The sequence below is a fragment of the Lampris incognitus genome, chromosome 12 (genome assembly GCF_029633865.1).
Source record: "Lampris incognitus isolate fLamInc1 chromosome 12, fLamInc1.hap2, whole genome shotgun sequence".
NCBI classification, from domain to species: Eukaryota; Metazoa; Chordata; class Actinopteri; order Lampriformes; family Lampridae; genus Lampris; species Lampris incognitus.
In genome coordinates, this window is record NC_079222.1 from 48,908,006 (window position 1) to 48,927,609 (window position 19,604).

Genomic DNA, 19,604 nt, shown 5'->3' on the forward strand with positions numbered 1-19,604 from the left:
GTTGTTAGAAGGTCTAAGTTGTTAAATGGTCTACGTTGTTAGAAGGTCTACATTGTGAAAAGGTCTACGTTGTTAGAAGGTCTAAGTTGTTAGAAGGTCTACGTTGTTAGAAGGTCTATGTTGTTAAAAGGTCTACGTTGTTAGAAGGTCTAAGTTGTTAAATGGTCTAAGTTGTTAAAAGGTCTACGTTGTTAGAAGGTCTACGTTGTTAGAAGGTCTACGTTGTTAGAAGGTCTACAATGTGAAAAGGTCTACGTTGTTAAAAGGTCTACGTTGTTAGAAGGTCTACATTGTTAGAAGGTCTAAGTTGTTAGAAGGTCTACGTTGTTAGAAGGTCTACGTTGTTAAAACAACATCTGGACTACACAGGAAGTAAAGTTGTGCCAGCCTCGATATTCCCGCTCCTCTGTCTGAGGATGAGGCACGACTTGCTTCCCAAACCGCCCCTTCCTTCCTTCCTTCAGACAGGGGAACTCCACACACGGTCCTCAGGTACGACAGCAGAAGACAAAGTCAGGACATACAGAGGCGTTACTTTTCTCTTTTTTATTGAATGGAGTGAAACGTCTACAGAAATGAGGCCTTTCAATACAAGTTCTGACAAAAAGTTTTGTTTTTAATTTTAAGCTATAAAGAAAATCTTTTGATTAAACCATTTCTGTACATTCTGTGAGATATGTTCTGAGACTGAAACAGAAGTCAAAATGAGGCCTTGTCAAACCCTCCCAACCCTTCAAAAAGAAAAAAATTTAAAAAATAAAATAAAACATCCCCAACCCTCACACCCACCCTGTTTCCAACAATCCTTATCATTGTACACACAACCGAAACAAAAACATCTCAAATTTGCAATAACATTCGGCCACTTATCAATACAGCTTCAGCAGATCTCACCTGGAGTCCAGGAAAGGTAAGGTTCTCGTTCCCCTGATCCGCTATATACTTTATATACTCTCTGCCACCATGCCTCCCACAGCTCATAAACTTCTCCCCGGTTTCACTCAACTCCATTCACAGGAGGACGAGTCAGTTCATCTGGACACGTTTAACGACAGAAATCCTTCATCACTCAACTACGTGACCTCTTCACCACTCATCTAGGTGACCTCTTCATCACTCAACTAAGTGACCCCTTCATCACTCACCTAAGTGACCTCTTCATCATTCAACTAAGTGACCTCTTCATCACCCATCTAAGTGACCTCTTCATCATTCATCCAAGTGACCTCTTCATCATTCATCTAAGTGACCTCTTCATCATTCATCTAAGTGACCGCTTCATCATTCAACTAAGTGACCTCTTCATCACTCAGCTAAGTGACCTCTTCATCACTCATCTAAGTGACCACTTCATCATTCAACTAAGTGACCTCTTCATCACTCAACTAAGTTACCGCTTCATCATTCAACTAAGTGACCTCTTCATCATTCATCTAAGTGACCTCTTCAGTCTCAACTGACTGCAGGTGTCCCCACCCTTATAAACAATACAGTGGCATAACGACCCAAACCAACGATCAGTTTCATAAGCAAATAATAGTGTAAAACGTAGCAGGATAACAATTGTAGTATACTGTCAATACCACTAGATGGCAGCCTGTGTAACGGACCACATCAGGCTACTTTGTCTCAAAGATTGAGACGCCATTAGATTCTGGAAACCCCAAAACAATGTCTCGAGAAGAAAGTAACGGTGTATAGTGGGGCGTGATCTACCCGGCCACTGAGGACGCACAAGCCAGTGTATTCTTAGTGCCGGTCCCCAGCCCGGACAAATGGGGAGGGTTGCTTCAGGGAGGGCATCCGGCGTAAAATCAAATATGCGGATCATAAATCGGATTTCCATACCGGATCGGTTGAGGAAATGGAAACAGATGATCCGCTGTGGTGACCCCTAACGGGAGCAGCCGAAAATAGTAGTAGTAATAGTATGCAAATGTGAAGAGGGAACGACCATCCCTGAACCGGGGGGGGGGGGGGGTGTTGTATGTCTAGTTACTGGTCACACCTATTTGCATATAAGGGTGGGGATACCTGCAGTCAGTTGAGGTTGAAGAGGTCACTTAGATGAGTGATGAAGAGGTCACTTAGATGAGTGATGACACGTATCTGTCGATAAACGCTGTGTCCAGATGAACTGATTCAACTTTCTGTGATTTCCTTACCTGAATTACTGAGCACGCTGCGAAACACTAAACATCATTCTCCTTCCTGTTCCTCTTTTTTCATATCACTTCAGCCACTAACCACCTTCCACCCCTCCTGCTGTAGCTCTCCTTCTCTGCATCTCTTCCTTGTTCCCTTTCCCACACCAGAGATTATGCCTAAATCTATGTATTGCAAAAATGAAAATTAAAAAAACAAAACAAAAAATTCAACATCACATTGAAAAAAGGGAACAATTAAAATGTACATAATATAAATGTCAACACTTGCTCATCAGAGCTCTGTTACACTATCATTGGCATAAGAAAGGATGGATTCATGCAACGTCGCTCCCGTTCAACCTGTCCTCTCTCGATTCAAGTGCTTCTCTTTGCTTTTGTGTGGGCACAAACACAGCACAGGTATGGTGGATGGTTAATGATACAGCATCAGCGCCTTCCTCTGCCAAGCAACAAAACTACAACTCAGGAGTTGAAAAATGGGTGCTCTCAGCATAGGCCTAGACGCCAGCTCATGATTACAAAATGGATTTAATTCAGTTCTTCCTTCAGACGGCCTTTCAACAGTCCATGTTGGATGTACGACTGAGACTCTATCCTGTCTGATTTGCTCAGGTTCCATCTTATCTAAGACATTAGATCTTTATAGGTGATGAAATAAATAAGCATTGGTCGGGCTTAAACTCATACTGAACCCCGTTCACGTGGTCTCAATGAATAGAAGGCAGGGCGAGTATTTTAGGAAAAACAGAACGGTAGCAGGGACTAGCGTGCTACGCAGGGCAGAAGCAGGAGGTTTTAGGAGGGCCTGCAGATCAGGAGAAGCAGGGAGCGATGAAGGGACGGAGGGAGCAGGAGGGCCTTTGAAGGGACAGACAGGGAGTGCTGTCTAGGCCTGTGCGTTGGTGCCGTTCTTGTCTGGCGGTCCAGCGCTCGCTGGCAGGTTGTTGAGGGAGGGCACGGCCTCGTTCTGCTTGCTGTCTCGGCGAGGGGGCATCCTCTCATTGATGCGATCCAGTCCCCTGGCCTCTTCGAAACTCTGGATCTTGTGCTGGGGGTTGAAACCTTGAATGGCTGCAGAGACGAGATCTCCGTCAGCACACCACAACACAGCGAGACGGAGTAAGCCTGAACTAATGAATGAGATGCACTTCCTGAACACATGAGCGTACTGTTTTATGAATCAACGCATTGTAACTAAGAAGCACTGGTCAGACTAGAAGACAGAGAACTTAATCAAGGGCAAAATACAGCATGGAAATAAAGGCAGAGACCGAGTCTCTACACTATGGTGATGGCCTTGAGTAAGTATCAATCATCCATCCATCCACTATCCAAACCGCTTATCCTGCTCTCAGGGTCGCGGGGATGCTGGAGCCTATCCCAGCAGTCACTGGGCGGCAGGCGGGGAGACACCCTGGACAGGCTGCCAGACCATCACAGGGCCCACACACAAACACATTCACATCTAGGGACAATTTAGTATGGCCGATTCACCTGACCTGCATGTCTTTGGACTGTGGGAGGAAACCGGAGCACCCGGAGGGAACCCACGCAGACACGGGGAGAACATGCAAACTCCACACAGAGGACGACCCGGGACGACCCCCCCAAGGTTGGACTACCACGGGGCTCGAACCCAGGACCTCCTTGCTGTGAGGCGACCGTGCTAAGCACTGCGCCACTGTGCCGCCATCAAGTCTTAATACACAACGCTTTAGCTTACTGAGTTTGTTTCAAAATACAGAGCCGCTAGGCATCATAGCTAAACAGCGGCTAAAATGGCTATTTGACACATGAAGTCTGGGCCACAGAAGAGAAAAAGAGTGAAAGATCGTAGATGACTTGCATACCTCGTGCCTCTTCTGCCTCTACGGTGGCTGTGTAAGCGTGAGTAGAAGTGCCATGCCCAAAACCAATGGAGAGAGAGTGGTAACATGATCAATGCATTCAGTTTGTCACGTTATCACTGTTATCAGTCAGTCTGGTTATCATTCAGTCAGAATCATACACCCCACCCCACCCATCCAAACGGGCCATATTAATAATGAGCAGGGGGAGAAGCCTACAGGGGACTAATAATGCACAGAGTCAGAGCTCTTCTGGAACAGCTCCACAGATGGGATGAAATTAGTGATTTATTAGGGCTTCTGTACAAGGCCATTCACTGAAGGAGAATGCAACACAGAAGATCCTCTCAGGGAGGATCTACCACACGGGTCTACAGGGGAACACTTGTTTTACAGAACAGTTTAGCTGAGGAGAAGTGAAACAGTCACAGATCATTATTAGATTTTACTCTGCTCTGTGTGTGTGTGTGTGTGTGTGTGTGTGTGTGTGTGTGTGTGTGTGTGTGTGTGTGTGTGTGTGTGTGTGTGTGTGTGTGTGTGTGTGTGTTGTAGCGAATTTTGGGGGGGGGGGGCTGGGAATCTGCCACAGACGTAAAACGAACCCAGGTTGCCTGCAGCACGGGCGACTGCACTACCCAGTCGACTAAAGGGTCCGACCTGTTAGCTGAGGGCTAGCGAGTCTAGTCGTCCGTGGTCGTTACACTACCCCCCTCCTTCGGGAAGCGCGTCCCTGCGCTTCAGCATATCAGCTCCCTCACGCCTCTGGGCGCATGCGCTTCCGATGGCCTCACGGTCTCACCAGCCCACTTCTGACATCACTGTAGTGAATTCAGGGGGCAGCCGGGAACCGCCACAGCCAGGACGCGAACCCAGGTCTCCCGCACCACAGGCGACTGTGCTAACCAGTCAACTAAAGGGTCCGACCCGTTAGCCAAGGGCTAGCGAGTCTACTCATCCCGGGTCATTACACTGTGTGTGTGTGTGTGTTGTAGCGAATTCAAGGGGCAGCCGGGAATCCGCCGCAGCCGGGACACGAAGTGTGTGTGTGTGCTTATGGGGTGGGTGGGGCTTCAGACAAGTTGTTTTGGAGTGGCTGGTCTAGGGGTATGAGTACAAACACCGGAGGTTAGTATTGGTTAAGGTTCATGTTAGTGGGTTTGTCTGTACTCGGGGCAGGTCGTTTCACTCACCGCTTTGCAGAGTTTGCCGGCCTCCAGACAGAACTCCCAGAGGCAATGTTCCAGTAGGTGTGAGTCCTTTTAGCTGCAGGACGCTCTCATTCTCCTCTCTGTCAGTGTGCAAACATGGGCACACACACACACACACGAAACATTACATTACGATCTATTACAAAGTTCAATAGGGTCACAATTAACTAGTTCCAACAGACTTATACAACCAAAGAGTCCATTTCTGGCGTATTTTCAGTGTCAATATTTCTTATTTTCAAAATTGGCTTCAAAATGGTTTGTGCATTTGCCAAGAGCTCCACATGATGGGAGAAAAAAGTATGATATGGAACAGCACAAGTGCAAATGAGCACAGGGCATAAGATGACTGAGAGCTAAATCAACACAATCAAGAGCCTGTTTTCCTGTTTGTTCAGCCATAAATGTGATTGAAGTTGTGGTTTTTCTACAAAATTACATAGCCTAAAAGAAGAAAAAATGTAAGTCCCGGAAAAAGTCCTTAGCCTTACACTAGACTATAAAACAGAATAGAAAAAAGATGGTAATAAAGACAACTTGAATAGAAAGCCAAAAAACAACAGCAAAAACCAAAGGATTACTATGATACGAGTCAGAGCATATGCTGATGATATTCCGTTTTATTTCACTACTAGTGAAGACGCAACCTCATAGCAGCTGCTGGAGATATGGATAATGGTACGTTGCACTATCCCCCCCCCCCCTTTATCTCCCCAGTTGAATCCGGCCAATCACCCCCCACTCTTCCGAGCCGTCCCGGTCGCTCCTCCACCCCGTCTGCCGATCCGGGGAGGGCTGCAGACTACCACATGCCTCCTCCGATACATGTGGAGTCGCCAGCCGCTTCTTTTCACCCGACAGTGAGGAGTTTCACCAGGGGGACGTAGCGTGTGGGAGGATCATGTTATTCCCCCCAGTTCCCCCTACCCCCCGAACATGTGCCCCGACTGAGCAGAGGAGGCGCTAGTGCAGCGATCAGGACACATGTCCACATCCGGCTTCCCATCCGCAGACATGGCCAATTGTGTCTGTAGAGACAACCGACCAAGCCGGAGGTAACACAGGGATTCAAACCGGTGAGCCCCGTGTTGGTAGGCAACGGAATAGACTGCTATGCTACCCGGACGCATGTTGCACTAATTTATCCTTAGCTTGTTATGGACATGGAGATTATGGGAAATTGTGGGGAAACTTTGTCACATGGTGTGAGCCGAACCATCTGCAGCTCAGCGTGAGTAAGACAAAGGAGCTGTTTGTTGATCTGAGGAGGGACATGACACCAGTGACCCCTACCCACATCCAGTTTCCCACCCACAGTCACAGCCAATTGTGTCTGTGTGAACGCCTGACCAAGACGGAGGTAACACGGGGATTCGAACCAGCGATCACCACGTTGGTAGGCAACGGAACAGACCACTACGCTTCCCGGACGCCCGAGAAAATCTAATTCTACTGAAACATTACAGCCTACAGGCTACTTTTTTAATCAAACAAGCTTAATCACCTTGAGATATTTGCTAAGCAATAAACTGTAAAGACAGGCTGAACAGATGTTCGACATGATTTAAAAAAAAAAAGAAAGTCTGATGGCATCAGAGAAGGACGTCTCCAAATGACCAAACAGGTGGGGATAACATAACTATGCTATTAAATGATCAGGGGGCACAACCGCACATACTGTTTTTGGTCTAGTTCTCAAATATGATTTATGAATTGATGGTGCTTTTCATCACCAATCGGTCAGACAGCAACCACTACAGATGGCTTAGAGTTAGTCAGTGCAGTCGCTGCTGTTTTGTGAAAGAGTTGTCGGAAATCAGTGCAACGAGAACGTGAATATGGCCCAACTCCAACTGCCAGTTCCTAGTTGCACAGGCTTTGAATTGCGCTTCGCAGGTTCATTATTTACCCAGTTGAATTGCAGACCATTAAATTAGCAAAACAAAAGTACAAAAATCGCACAAAAATATCGCCCCCCCCACCCCAAAAAAAAAACAACAACTGCTGATTGGGCTCAGCCAATCACCGATTACCGATATATTTGTCCAATCTCCCAAACCTAGGTGGGACTCCCTCCAATCAGAGCGTGCATGGTTGACATGATTAGCTACGACCACAGCTCCATATACACGCAAGCTTTTGACTAAGCTGCGTGATAATCTAAATGGGAAAGGATGAAGGTCAAACCCAGCAAATTCAGTATTCGGTGGCTGTTACGGGGAGAGTGGTGCAGGAGAACGTTCAGACCGATGAGAATATAACATCCTCCATATTAGAGAAACCTGCCAAGAGTCTAGGCAGATGGTATAGCTACGCCTGCTTGTTGTGGAAGGTGTCAGAGGTATTGATTGATCATTGCCAGATAGATTGAAAATTGTGGTGCTTGCAGTTTGGATTGTTACCGCACTTATGTGGCCTTTGACAGCTTATGGGGCTGCTCTCAGCGATGTGGAGAATTTAGAGATGATAAGCTCATCCATTAGGAACTGGTTAGGAGCTCCATGGTGTCTTAAGTAGAGTGGCCTTCTCTTTAGGCTTAGAGTTGTTGGAGCTTCCGTTGACTAGTAGGACAGAGGAATTCAAGTGTGCTAGGTGTGGTTGGAGTTGATGCCGTCTGGCTCGAGGGATTCGGTAGTTAGGGCTGTAGCGCCGCAGGTGAAAGCAGGGAGGAAAGGGATCCCGAGGGAGGCAGTACAGACAGCCCAGGAGGTGTGTGAATATAGTTACATTGTGGGACAAGTTCAAAGAGGAAGGGCAGGGTTTGGTTCAGGTGATCCGTGGAAATCTTGGAGCAAGTCTATGTTGTCGGAGAGAAGACAGATGGCTGTTGGTCAGATTTGGTGGCAGGCGGAAGTGGATTAGGTGTGGAACAGCAATTTCACAATGAAAACAAGGTCAATGCAAAAATTGGGAGAGTGTAGAGAGGAGGGAGATAGGTTGGCAAGAGTCGTGGACCATGGAGGAAATGTATTATTGGAGCAACTTAATATTTCATTCTGATGCCAAGGAATCTCAATAAGTGGGTAGGCAAAAATATGAGCTGTGCACAGGCATAGCCACATTGAAGCATATTTTTTCAGGCTGTAAGTTCAGTTTAGTGCAGGGTCACTACACTTTGGGTCATAGGAAAGCTCTTGAGTGTCTGACAGGTGTAATTGAAAGTGAAAGAATTGAAGTTAATTCGGTCCCACTTAGTAAAGAAAACACTTGGTTTTGTAAGGGGGGGTCAGAATATCACAGTACAGGCACATAATCATAAATAATTTTGGTAAATGGTAAGACAAGGGACTAGAAATTGCTAGTAGATATTGGTAAGCAGCTACAGGTCCCACTGATAATTGTATCCACTACCTTGAGGCCTAATGCTGTTACCATTAACTAGAGTTATAATGGCCATGTGTACTATTCACAGAGGATTGGGGAATAGTTGTAATCACAGCACTGTAAGATGGTGACAGATGTACTCTCAGGCCCCCCTCCTTGGTTCAGGGATGGTTGTTCCCTCTTCACATAGATGGCGGCTTTGACTCCCCGTTCAAACCAGCGTTCCTCCCAATCAAGGTTGCGCACATCTTCACCCTTGAAAGAGTGGCCACTGGCCTGTAGATGGGTGTAGATCGCGGAGTCCTGGCCTTACGAGGTAGCTCTTCTCTGCTGTGACATCCGCTTCATCAGAGTCTGTTTGGTTTACCCAATATACAAGTCACAGTGATCCTCCCGGCACTTAACAGCATACGCTATATTCTGTTTATGCCAGGGGACCCGATACTTGGTTTTGACCGGGTCCCCCGGCACAAACAGAGCAGTATAGTGTACGCTGTATAAAGCCAGGGGGATTGCCGTGACTTGTATCGGGGAAACCAGTTTCTGTTGGTTGTTATGCAACTGTGCTGTTAATAAGGGTGGGGATACCTGCAGTCAGCTGAGACTGACGAAGTCACTTAGATGAGTGATGAAACTTTTCTCCCACTAAACTTTGTGTCCAGATGAGCGGATTCAGCTTTCTGGGATATTTTAGAGGGTTTGTAGCCAAATGAAAAGTCCATCATTTCTTTCAGATTTTGGTAGTTGAGATTGTGGTTTGAGATCAGCCCTGTAGGAGTTGTCTGACACAGCTGAAAAGGCTAGTCAGTGGCTGTGGATGAGGAGAAATCAGTTCAGTTGGGGGGGTGGTGGGGTGACCCTTAGATCTTGTTGATGGTAAGGCATGGAAGCAGACACTAAGGAGGCCTGTATGGAACCAGGGCAACTGAGCATGCCTTAGCGGCACCAGTGGTGTTAGTCATGAATCAGGCCTGCATGGTGCTGGTGATGGTAGTTAGAGACAGCTAGCAGCCATTTAGGAGGCCTGTACAGACAGAACTGGTGCCACTGAGCATGCATTAATGGTGAAAGTTAGATTACCAGGCAGGCCTGTATGGTGCTGGAGGCGGTTGTTCCAATTAATAATTTTCAAATGCCTCTCGTCATTGGCTTCTTATCAATGTTAGATCAGACTTTAAGGTGCTTCTGCTGACTTGTAACATCCTAAATGGGCCTGCCCCTTCATACCTATCCGATCTCTTTAAATTGTACATTGCATCTCGAGCTCTTCACTCTCAAAATACAGAGCTCCTGCTGAAAAGAAGAGGCAGGGTCTTTTCCTATCAGGCCATGTTCTTGTGGAATAACCTGCCTGCTGCCGTCAGACAACCAGAGTGTGTTGAGTCCTTCAATTTCAAACTTAAAACTCATCTTTTTGCCTTAACCTACAATTAGTTGCCTTTAAATTGAATACCTCACAACCTGTACTGCATGGCGGGTCGGTTTCTGTCTCTGAATTTACCAACCACTGTTCTGCCGATGAGATAGATTATTGTGAACTGTTCTCTTCCCTCACATGTCTTCCTTTCTGAATGTCTTCTCCTGTGTGTGTGAATGGTGTGATGTGACACTCCCGTGTCCATTTGTAGTCTGTCCTTCTGTCAGGTTTACATGGTGATGGTGGTCGTGTGGCTCAAGTCCTGGGCTTTTCTGGTGGCATCTGGACACTTGGCATCTTCCTCATCATATCCTTCATATATCTTATAAGTCCACCATAATTCTGTTATTCTCTTTCAATGTTGTATTGTGTAAATTGTGTACACACAACATCCACTGCACATTGTCCTTCTCGGGGGAGAGATCCCTCCTCTGTTGCTCTCCCAGAGGTTTCTTCCTATTTTTTCTCCCTGCTAAAGGGTTTTTTAGGGAGTTGTCCGTCATCCGATGAGAGGGTCTAAGGACAGGATGTGTGTTGCTGTAAAGCCCACTGAGGCAAATTTGTAATTTGTGACATTGGGCTATACAAAAAAAACTGACTTGACTTGCATGATAAAGGTAGAAGGAGGGCATTGGATTTGGGTATGGAAGACGGTGGTTCTGAGATGTCAGAACTCACTATTGAGCCTTCTGGGGGTGTTGTGGGCCTAATTTAGTGAACTATCTGGGATGGAATGTGTGGCCTGATAACAGCAGTGACATTCATGTCGGCACTGTCATGGCAGCCGAGGTTTGCTAGTAGGCATTGAGTTTTTGACCTGCTGAGCGGGCTGTTTCAACCCAGCTGGGTCAGCGGTCCCATTAGCTCACAGTTATTCTTAGAGACTGTCAAGTGTGGTAGCCAACTAAGCCACCTGGAACCACATTTATAGAGATTTATGACGGCACTGCCTGATGTCCTCTTCTTAATTGTTGGGACAAGTGGGTGAGGTTGTTTGGGTGAACGGGTTTTTCATGTGTCACCCCCTAATCATCAGCACAAGGGATTAAACATCAGATCCCGTTATTACTTAATTTATTGTGAAATAAATTATTTTACATGTACTTTTATTGAATTTTGCTTTTCCATTAATTAATTTAATTTCTTAAATTAATTTTGCTTTTCATTACTAAAATTAAAATTAATTATAATTATTAATTAATAACATTATAATTAATCATTGATAATATTGCTATTAATTAATAATATTAATACATATTCCTCACAGAAATATATACACTGCACAGTGCACACACAAAAATACAATGAAAATCATATAAATGTACATGTGAAGGCAAACCGCTTCACATGTTCTCAACAGGCAAGTAGCCTAACAGCATCACGGGTCACTCTGATCCCGACTGTGTCCCCTAAAATGTCTGGCCTTGACTATACCGACTTGTATCTGTGCAAAGTTTGTCGGTACAGCGGTGTTTTCACATTCCTCTACTGCAGGAGGCGCTGTCTGTGCACTTCCCTAAAGTCTGAGATGCAAACGTAATCTGGGCAAGCTAGATTTGGTATGTCACAAAACCGAAAGCTAATCGCTGTCTAATACGCAAATGCAGGGCTGGTAAAGAAACCTGAAACCTCCTGCACAGAGCGGACTTCTCAGAGAGCGAGTTCGCGTTAGTGAAAGTTCTGACACCAAACACGGTCGAGTGTGCATAAGTTGGACCCTGGATCCTTCTTCCACTATCTCCCAAACCCCCCCCCCCCCCCACTATACTGCTGAACTGGTTGGAATTTATTTACAGACGTCGGGCTCACATGTCCAGAAACCCGGGGGGACTGCTTTCCAATGCCTTCTGGGCTAGGTCCTAGACAAAAATCTCGGAACCACGAGTTTAAGTGCGATGCGGGTTTGCCCTGCCCTGACGTTGATCCGGTTTACAATTTTAGACCACTGCCAACGAGCCGGTTCCCAGGCAACCTGCTTGGCTATCAGGAGATACAGAAAATACAGCTAATGTAAAAATCTCAGCCAGATTGAATATATCTTTCTGAAAACTGTGACCAGACCTGTGGTATGGAATTACATAATAACGATGTGACGATGTGAACGCACCAGAAGCCTAGAAGATTCTGTTTCACCACCACTGCCTGTTACTAACGAGCAGCATAAACAAGTAAAAGATGCTAACTACACCTAGCATTATTTTTTTTTGGGGGGGATTTTGCCCTCTTTTTCTTCCCAGTTGTACCCGTCCAATTACGCCACCCTTCTGAGCCGTCTCGGTCGCTGCTCCGCCCCCTCTGCCGATCCGGGGAGGGCTGCAGACTATCATGTCTCCTCTGATACATATGGTGTCGCCAGCCGCTTCTTTTCACCTCACAGTGAGGGGTTTCGCCAGGAGGAGGCGCCCCAACCGACCAGAGGAGGCGCTAGTGCAGTGACCAGGACACATACCCGCATCCGGCTTCCCACCCACAGACATGGCCAATTGTGTCTGTAGGGATGCCCGACCGAGCCGGAGGTAACACGGGGATTCGAACCGGCGATCCCCGTGTTGGTAGGTAACGGAACAGACTGCTACGCCACCTGGGCGCCCCTACACTTACCATATTGATAGGTCTGCTAGTCAACAATTTTAGTGCACAACAGAGTCTGAGTCTGGGTCTGACTGAGGCTCAAGCATGTATGGTTGAACCCCTGATGTTTATTCTAACGCCAGCCGCCGTGATGCGCACTGCTCTTTCACCGGTCAACCTACAGCATGCAGCGGTGGTGGGCGGGGCATGAGGAGATATTTGCATAGTCATAGACCCTGAATTTCCCAGTGAGGGAGAATGAGTAGATATGCTTCCAGCCCCTCCCCCTTTTTTTCTTTTACTTTTTATGCAGGAAAACCATGTTATGCATTATATGAATCATCTCAGAGTATTTTAAACTGTAGAAGGCATCTGGAGGGGAACTTAACTCCACCTGTGAATGTAGTGTCAGACAGCAAACTGATCCTAAAAACCAAGGCACGACCACGTGGCTTTAGCAAACCATTACACCCTTTACCCAAAAACAGAAAATGGATGTTCCATACAAACCTGAGAACGGAGAAAACGCGGGCCATTTTCCCAATAGCACGGATCTTATTTCTGATTACCTCCTTTCTAACAGCAGGCGCTCCACCTAGAAATAAGACAGTGAAAACCACAAGTAATAAGGGTGTTTGTTTAGAGAAAAAAAATCAATTAACACAATACTCAAGGCCTCAACAACTGAGGGGAAATCCCACTAAATGAATATTTCCATGACTTATTCAAAGAAATCAAATGACAATCACCTGGTTTTGTAATGAGAGAACCTGTGTGTTGTTTATCTGCTATATCCTGCAGTTAGTTAGGAAAGTCAGTAGCAACAAGACAGAATACCTATGTATGTGTGAATGAGAGGGAGGACAGTGGAATGGTGAGGATGCAAGGAGTAGAGGTGATGAAGGTGGATGAGTTTAAATACTTTGGGTCAACTGTCCAAAGTAACGGGGAGTGTAGAAGAGGTGAAGAAGAGAGTGCAGGCAGGGTGGAGTGGGTGGAGAAGAGTGTCAGGAGTGATTTGTGACAGAAGGGTACCAACAAGAGTTAAAGGGAAGGTTTACAAGATGGTTGTGAGACCAGCTATGTTGTATGGTTTGGAGACAGTGGCACTGATGAACAGACAGGAGGAGGAGGTGGCAGAGATGAAGATGATAAGATTTGCATTGGGAGTGATGAAGAAGGACAGGATTAGGAACGATTATATTAGAGGGACAGCTCAGGGTGGATGGTTTGGAGACAAAGGAAGAGAGACGAGATTGAGATGGTTTGGACATGTGTGGAGGAGAGATGCTGGGTATACTGGGAGAAGGATGCTGAATATGGAGCTGCCAGGGAAGAGGAGAAGAGGAAGGCCAAAGAGGAGGTTTATGGAGGTGGTGAGGGAGGACATGCAGGTGGCTGGTGTGACAGAGGAAGCTGCAGAGGACAGGAAGAGATGGAAACGGATGATCTGCTGTGGCGACCCCTAATGGGAGCAGCCAATAGTAGCAGTAGATCCTGTAGTTAGTCCGTCGCCCCAGATGGGGGACAGTACAAGGGTAAAAGACTTTCATAAAAGGAGCCAAAATAAACACAGTTCATGTGGAAGGCTACTGAGCAGTCATATGTCGTTTCTGCCGTGGAACTAATGGACATGTAACACTGGCAACGAGGTAAAAGCAACGCTAAGAGATAACTTACCATATCATGAACTAGGTTAGCAATGCAAAGGCAACGTTAGCGCACACGAGTAGGCGGCGTAGCCAGTGAGAACGACACCAAGTGAAGCATCGGTGACAAATGATACTAATGATGTCCGTCTTTGGCAAAGTGGACACATTTGAACACCCTGGACAGGCCGCCAGGCCATCACAGGGCCCACACACACACACACACCTAGGGACAATTTAGTTCTGCCGAGTCACCTGACCTCCATGTCTTTGGACTGTGGGAGGAAACCCACGCAGACACGGGGAGAACATGCAAACTCCACACAGAGGACGACCCGGGACGACCCACCAAGGTTGGACTACCCCGGGACTCAAACCCAGGACCTTCTTGCTGTGAGGCGACGGCGCTAACCACTGCGCCACTCCCTGCATTCGACCCAGCTTCGGAAAACTGGACTACGTACGTGGACGGACTGGAATTTTATCTCGAGGCAAATGAGGTAACGGAAGGAAAGACAAAACGGGGCCATTCTTCTTTCTGCGTAGGGCAGCACACTGGGCAGGCTAACAGAGGATCTGGCTGAAACCTACAGAAGTCCTGTTTGTGGCCCTAGCTAAACGTCTAGGTGAGCGTTTCCATCACGAGCCAAATGAAATTGTGGAGGGACTTAAATTCCAGTCCTGTACAAGAGAAACGGGTGATGGTGTTTTACAATATGGTGAGAATAAAACTAGCCACACAGCGCGGCTTTGGTAATACATTAGAGAAGCGACTGTGAGATCGGTTCGTTTGGGGCATAGGCTGTGAACGGATGCAGCACCGCCTACTGGCAATCTCTGATTTGACATGGAAGTCCGCCCACGATAAAGCCGTAGCACTGGAAGCAGCGGATAAAGGTGCACAAACCCTGCAGCCTGTACCCCAAGTTAATCAGGAAGCAAGCCCAGGGTCAGTTACACATGCGTGACAGGGGCCAAAGCCAGCAACATGCTACCGCAGTGGGGCTCCCCACACAGCTGACAACTGCAGGTTTAAAGACTTAGGGTGCCATTAGTGTAAGAAAACGGGGTCATATCGCCCGTGTGTGTAGGCGGCGGATAAAGGACAAAGGCAGGCAGACTCGGCTGCTAGGCTCAAGGAAAGCTCATCTCATGTCAGAGTGTTCTCCATCGTTGGCTGTGGAGGAAGAGGAGGAACAAGCTTATTACCCCTTGGCGCTGAAAGAGAGACCACGTGGTCCCTGAGTGTCAACAGTGGAGCTGAACAATTGCCAAGTGTATTCTGAAGTGGACATGGGAGCATCTCGTAAAGTCATAGGTGAGGAGTGTTTTACCAGACAACAAGCCACAGTCCCAGGATTGGCGTTGCAGCCTACCGCAGTTGTGCTGAGGTCTGTCACAGGGGAGAAGGTTGACGCCCGATGCAAAACTAAGGTGAATGTGCACTATAAGGGCCAGACAGCACAGCTCAATGTGCTGGTAGTCTGCAGCCGAGCTCCGAATCTGCTGGGACGGGGCTACATGGGTGTTGCGACTTGACTGAAAAGAGCTTTTAAAGCAGACAGCGAGCTGCAACATGTTTTCTCCATGTTGTCTGCCTTTGGGACATTGACAGGGATGGAAGTGCATTTCCATATTGATCAGACTGTAAACCCTCGCTGTTGTAAGGCCAGACCCATGCCATCTGCCATGCAATCGAAGACTGAGGCGGAACTAGACTGACTGACTACAAGCAAAAAGGATCATCGAACCTGTGACACACTCAAACTGGGCTGCACCTAGCACACCTGAAATGAATCCAGACAATACAGTCAGAATTTGCGGAGACCATAAGCTGTCTGCAAACTTAGCCTCAAGACTGGAATATTCCAGAACCAAGAGCTCATGATCTTTAGTAAAAGCAGCACCTGGCCAACCAGAGCACTGGCATCAGGTGCAGAAGCGTGGGTAAGGGATTTTACAGGTCATAAGAAATGGCTACCCGGGGTGGTGATCACCAGCACAGGTCCTCTCTCCTAGAGTGGAGGTGGAAGGCCAGGTGCATAGACATCATGTGGACCACCTATTAGTAAGAAGAGAGTCGGACAGATGCCACCCGTTCAGTGAAGACCAGCGGCAAAACCCCAAGGCCGACTGGGACACCGATGGCTATAGAGCTGAGCAGTCAACTCAGCCACCACATACAGAGCCTGAGAACCAGGGACGATGACCCCAAGCCGTCGGGAGGGATGGTGGAAGTGAAGCTAAGCAGCCACCTCAGCTGCCAGATACCGAGCCTGCTGTTTGGGAGGAGGAAATAGGGTGCGAGGGCCCTCGCCGTTCCTGTAGGTCAAGGAAGCCCCCCCCCCCAAAACACTTGATTTATAGTCAGAGTGGCCAGAACTTGTTGGGGCACAATAATCCCTGCTGTGAACCCACCAGAGCTGGGGCAGTCTACCCCCACTCTGAGTTAGTTACTTTTATATTATTCTTCCAGTGAGTATGACGTTATTTGGTTAGAAACATATTTACTCATCGGTGGGTGTTCTTGGGAGTTTATTCACAGTAACGGTTATGCCCAACTAGAGGTGGAGGGATGTTACATCCTGTAGTTAGTCCCCCGCCCATTATGCGGGGACTGTAGAAGGGAGAAGCAAAGAAAAAGACCTCCGTCCATCCATTATCCAAACGGCTTATCCTGCTCTCAGGGTTGCGGGGATGCTGGAGCCTAACCCAGCAGTCATTGGGCGGCAGGCGGGGCGACACCCTGGACGGGCCGCCAGTCAGGGAAAAAGACATATATGTGAAAAAGAAACGGTTCACGTGGATGGTTACTCAGCAGTCATGTCATTTCTGCTGTGGAATTAATGGACAAGTAAGAGTAACACTGACTACTATTAACGTTAAAACTTAAACCACTGGCAATTTGAGGTTTTTCTGGTTTTAAAGGGGAACCCAAATTAAGCAACCGAGTTTTTAGCTAGATCCCATTTTAACATACACCTTTTGCCTCTGCAATCATAACTTGGAACAGACATATTTTAAACTATAACTGGTTCATCCAGCCTGTCACATCCAATATATCCCTCTCCAAAACAGTGACCCGTCTTGTCTTCACATAAAACTCGAGATAGCCCCGGGCCTCCTATCACCCCATTCCAGCCCCCGCGTCATGACGACTAACAAAGTCACGCTGCTGCAGACAGCTCGGCTTATAAGCAGTGAGGAAGATCAATTCAGTTTGCATGATCTAACAGAGACAGCCATCACATGACAATAAGAATTACACTACTGGAAGAGGCAGACGCGACCACCACACTGTTGTGCGCTCACAAATCCTTGGCATGTTGAGATGTGCCCCGAGGGCCAAATATTTCTGCGTAGAAATATGTTGTAGAGGCACAGCACTGGCACCTAGCCATACCGCTGTTTCACACCTACACTGGATTAAACACAGATCTGTTTCAAGATTAGCAGAGCAATTAATTCCACTGAGCAACGGGACACACTGAAAGGATACCCCCTCAGTGTGTTGCATGATAATTACTGCTCAGTAGATATGAACCACATGCATGCAAGACACCCCGTTACAGGAAAAACAGTTCAACTTTCAGTCTCCCTGTATGACTCGTGTTCTTTCAGTGAAGCTTGAATAACGGCTCAGGGATTACTTTTTCAATATATTAGGAAAGAAAGGGAGGCGTGCGCCACATCATCTTACCCTCACACGTGTCATCCCCCTCGGACATGAGCTCATCGTCGGAGCAGATGTTTAACACGTTCACCAGCATCTCCGTCACTGCAATCACGCAACACACAGAGGCCGTCACAAAACGCATGGTCGTGTGCACGGTCTCGTTTATGTGACACAATAACAAAAATGGGCAAACGCATAGAGACACGTGGAAATCAACTGCGCGGTGATCATTTGCTTACTGTGTGATGAAAATGTGTACATGTTCAATGGCAAACCTGGTGCATCTGAACATTATCCAGCATGCAAGATATTTCCCAACTTAGGGACCGACCACACGCAATCAAGGTTCTATTTGTTTTTCCACAGGAACACTATTCAGGTATGTGGGGGTTTTAGTGAATAATTTAGCCCGATGAGGAAGTCAACTGCCCCGTCTTCAACTCCAACAGAGCCTCATGGGACACACTTTATTGACGTCTTGATGAATGCTCAGTGATCCAGGTGAGACAGTCAAAGAGAGTTGAATCAGTTCACCTGGACACAACGTTTATTGACACAAACGTTTCATCGGGGGGCGTCCGGGTATTCCGCTGCCTACCAACACAGGGATCGGCAGTTCGAATCCCCGTGTTACCTCCGGCTTGGCCGGGCGTCCCTACAGACACAACTGGCCGTGTCTGCGGGTGGGAAGCCGGATGTGGGTATGTGTCCTGGTCGCTGCACTAGCGCCTCCTTGGGTCAGTTGGGGCACCTGTTTGGGGGGGAACTGGGGGGGAATAGCATGATCCTCCCACGCACTACATCCCCCTGGTGAAACTCCTCACTGTCAGGTGAAAAGAAGCGGCTGGTGACTCCACATGTATCGGAGGAGACATGTGGTAGTCTGCAGCCCCATCAGCTCGGCAGAGGGGGTGGAGCAGAGACTGGGACGGCTCAGAAGAGTGGGGTAATTGGCTGGGTACAACTGGGGGGATCCAAAAAAAAAAATACGTTTCATCACTCATCTAAGTGACCTCTTCAGTCTCACCTGACCTCAGGTACCCCCACCCTTATAAACAATACAGTGGCATAACGACCCAACCCGATGACCGGTTTCATATGCAAATAGGCGTGACCATTAACGAGAGTTTCAATGGCCATGTGTACTATCCACAGAGGTTTTGAGAAGGTTTGCAATCACAGCATTGTAAGACGACGATCCTAACTGGGCGTTTGTCGAAGTCAGGAAGACGCCCGAACAGTGCACCAGCCGATCCAAGAGAGGAGGACAACAGCTGCCTTAAGCGCAAACCGGTGGGGATTCCCTATGTGGTGGGAGTGTTGAGACGTGTATTTTCCAAACACGGCATCCCAGTTGCTTTCAAACTCCAAAACACGCTGTGCCAGAAGCTGGTCCACCCCATGGATCAGGTCCCCCGGCACAAACAGAGGGATATAGTGTACGCTGTTAAGTGCGCTGGCCAAGAGGAGGACGCAACACAGGAGCGCTAACACGTCAGGCCAGGACTCCACAGTCTACACCAGGGATGGGCAACATGGTCCAGAAAGGTCCGGTGTGGGTGCAGGTCTTTGTTCCAACCAAGGAGTTACACACCTGAGTCTACAAATCAAGGTCCTTAGCAAAGACTCTTGGTTGACTTATAGAATCAGGTGTGTAACTGCTTGGTTGGAACAAAGACCTGCACCCACACCAGACCTTTCTGGACCATGTGGCCTATCCCTGGCCTACACCATCTACAGACCA

At 47.5% G+C, this 19,604-nt stretch overlaps 1 protein-coding gene across 2 annotated transcripts in view; it reads right to left on the reverse strand.

The window, feature by feature from the left end:
* Positions 1–364: 364 nt before the first annotated feature.
* ppp3ccb (protein phosphatase 3, catalytic subunit, gamma isozyme, b) overlaps positions 365–19,604 on the reverse strand; it is a 37,630-nt gene continuing 18,390 nt past the window's right edge. Inside the window, exons 10-14 of one of the 2 annotated variants that reach the window (XM_056290533.1) lie at positions 17,885–17,962; positions 13,046–13,130; positions 5,206–5,303; positions 4,019–4,045; positions 365–3,239 (exon numbers count right to left, since the gene is read on the reverse strand). In XM_056290533.1, coding sequence (XP_056146508.1) covers positions 3,055–3,239; positions 4,019–4,045; positions 5,206–5,303; positions 13,046–13,130; positions 17,885–17,962 — 473 coding nt within the window. In that variant the 3' untranslated portion in view covers positions 365–3,054. The remainder of the gene's footprint in view (positions 3,240–4,018; positions 4,046–5,205; positions 5,304–13,045; positions 13,131–17,884; positions 17,963–19,604) is intronic. The other variant, XM_056290535.1, reaches the window with a different exon arrangement.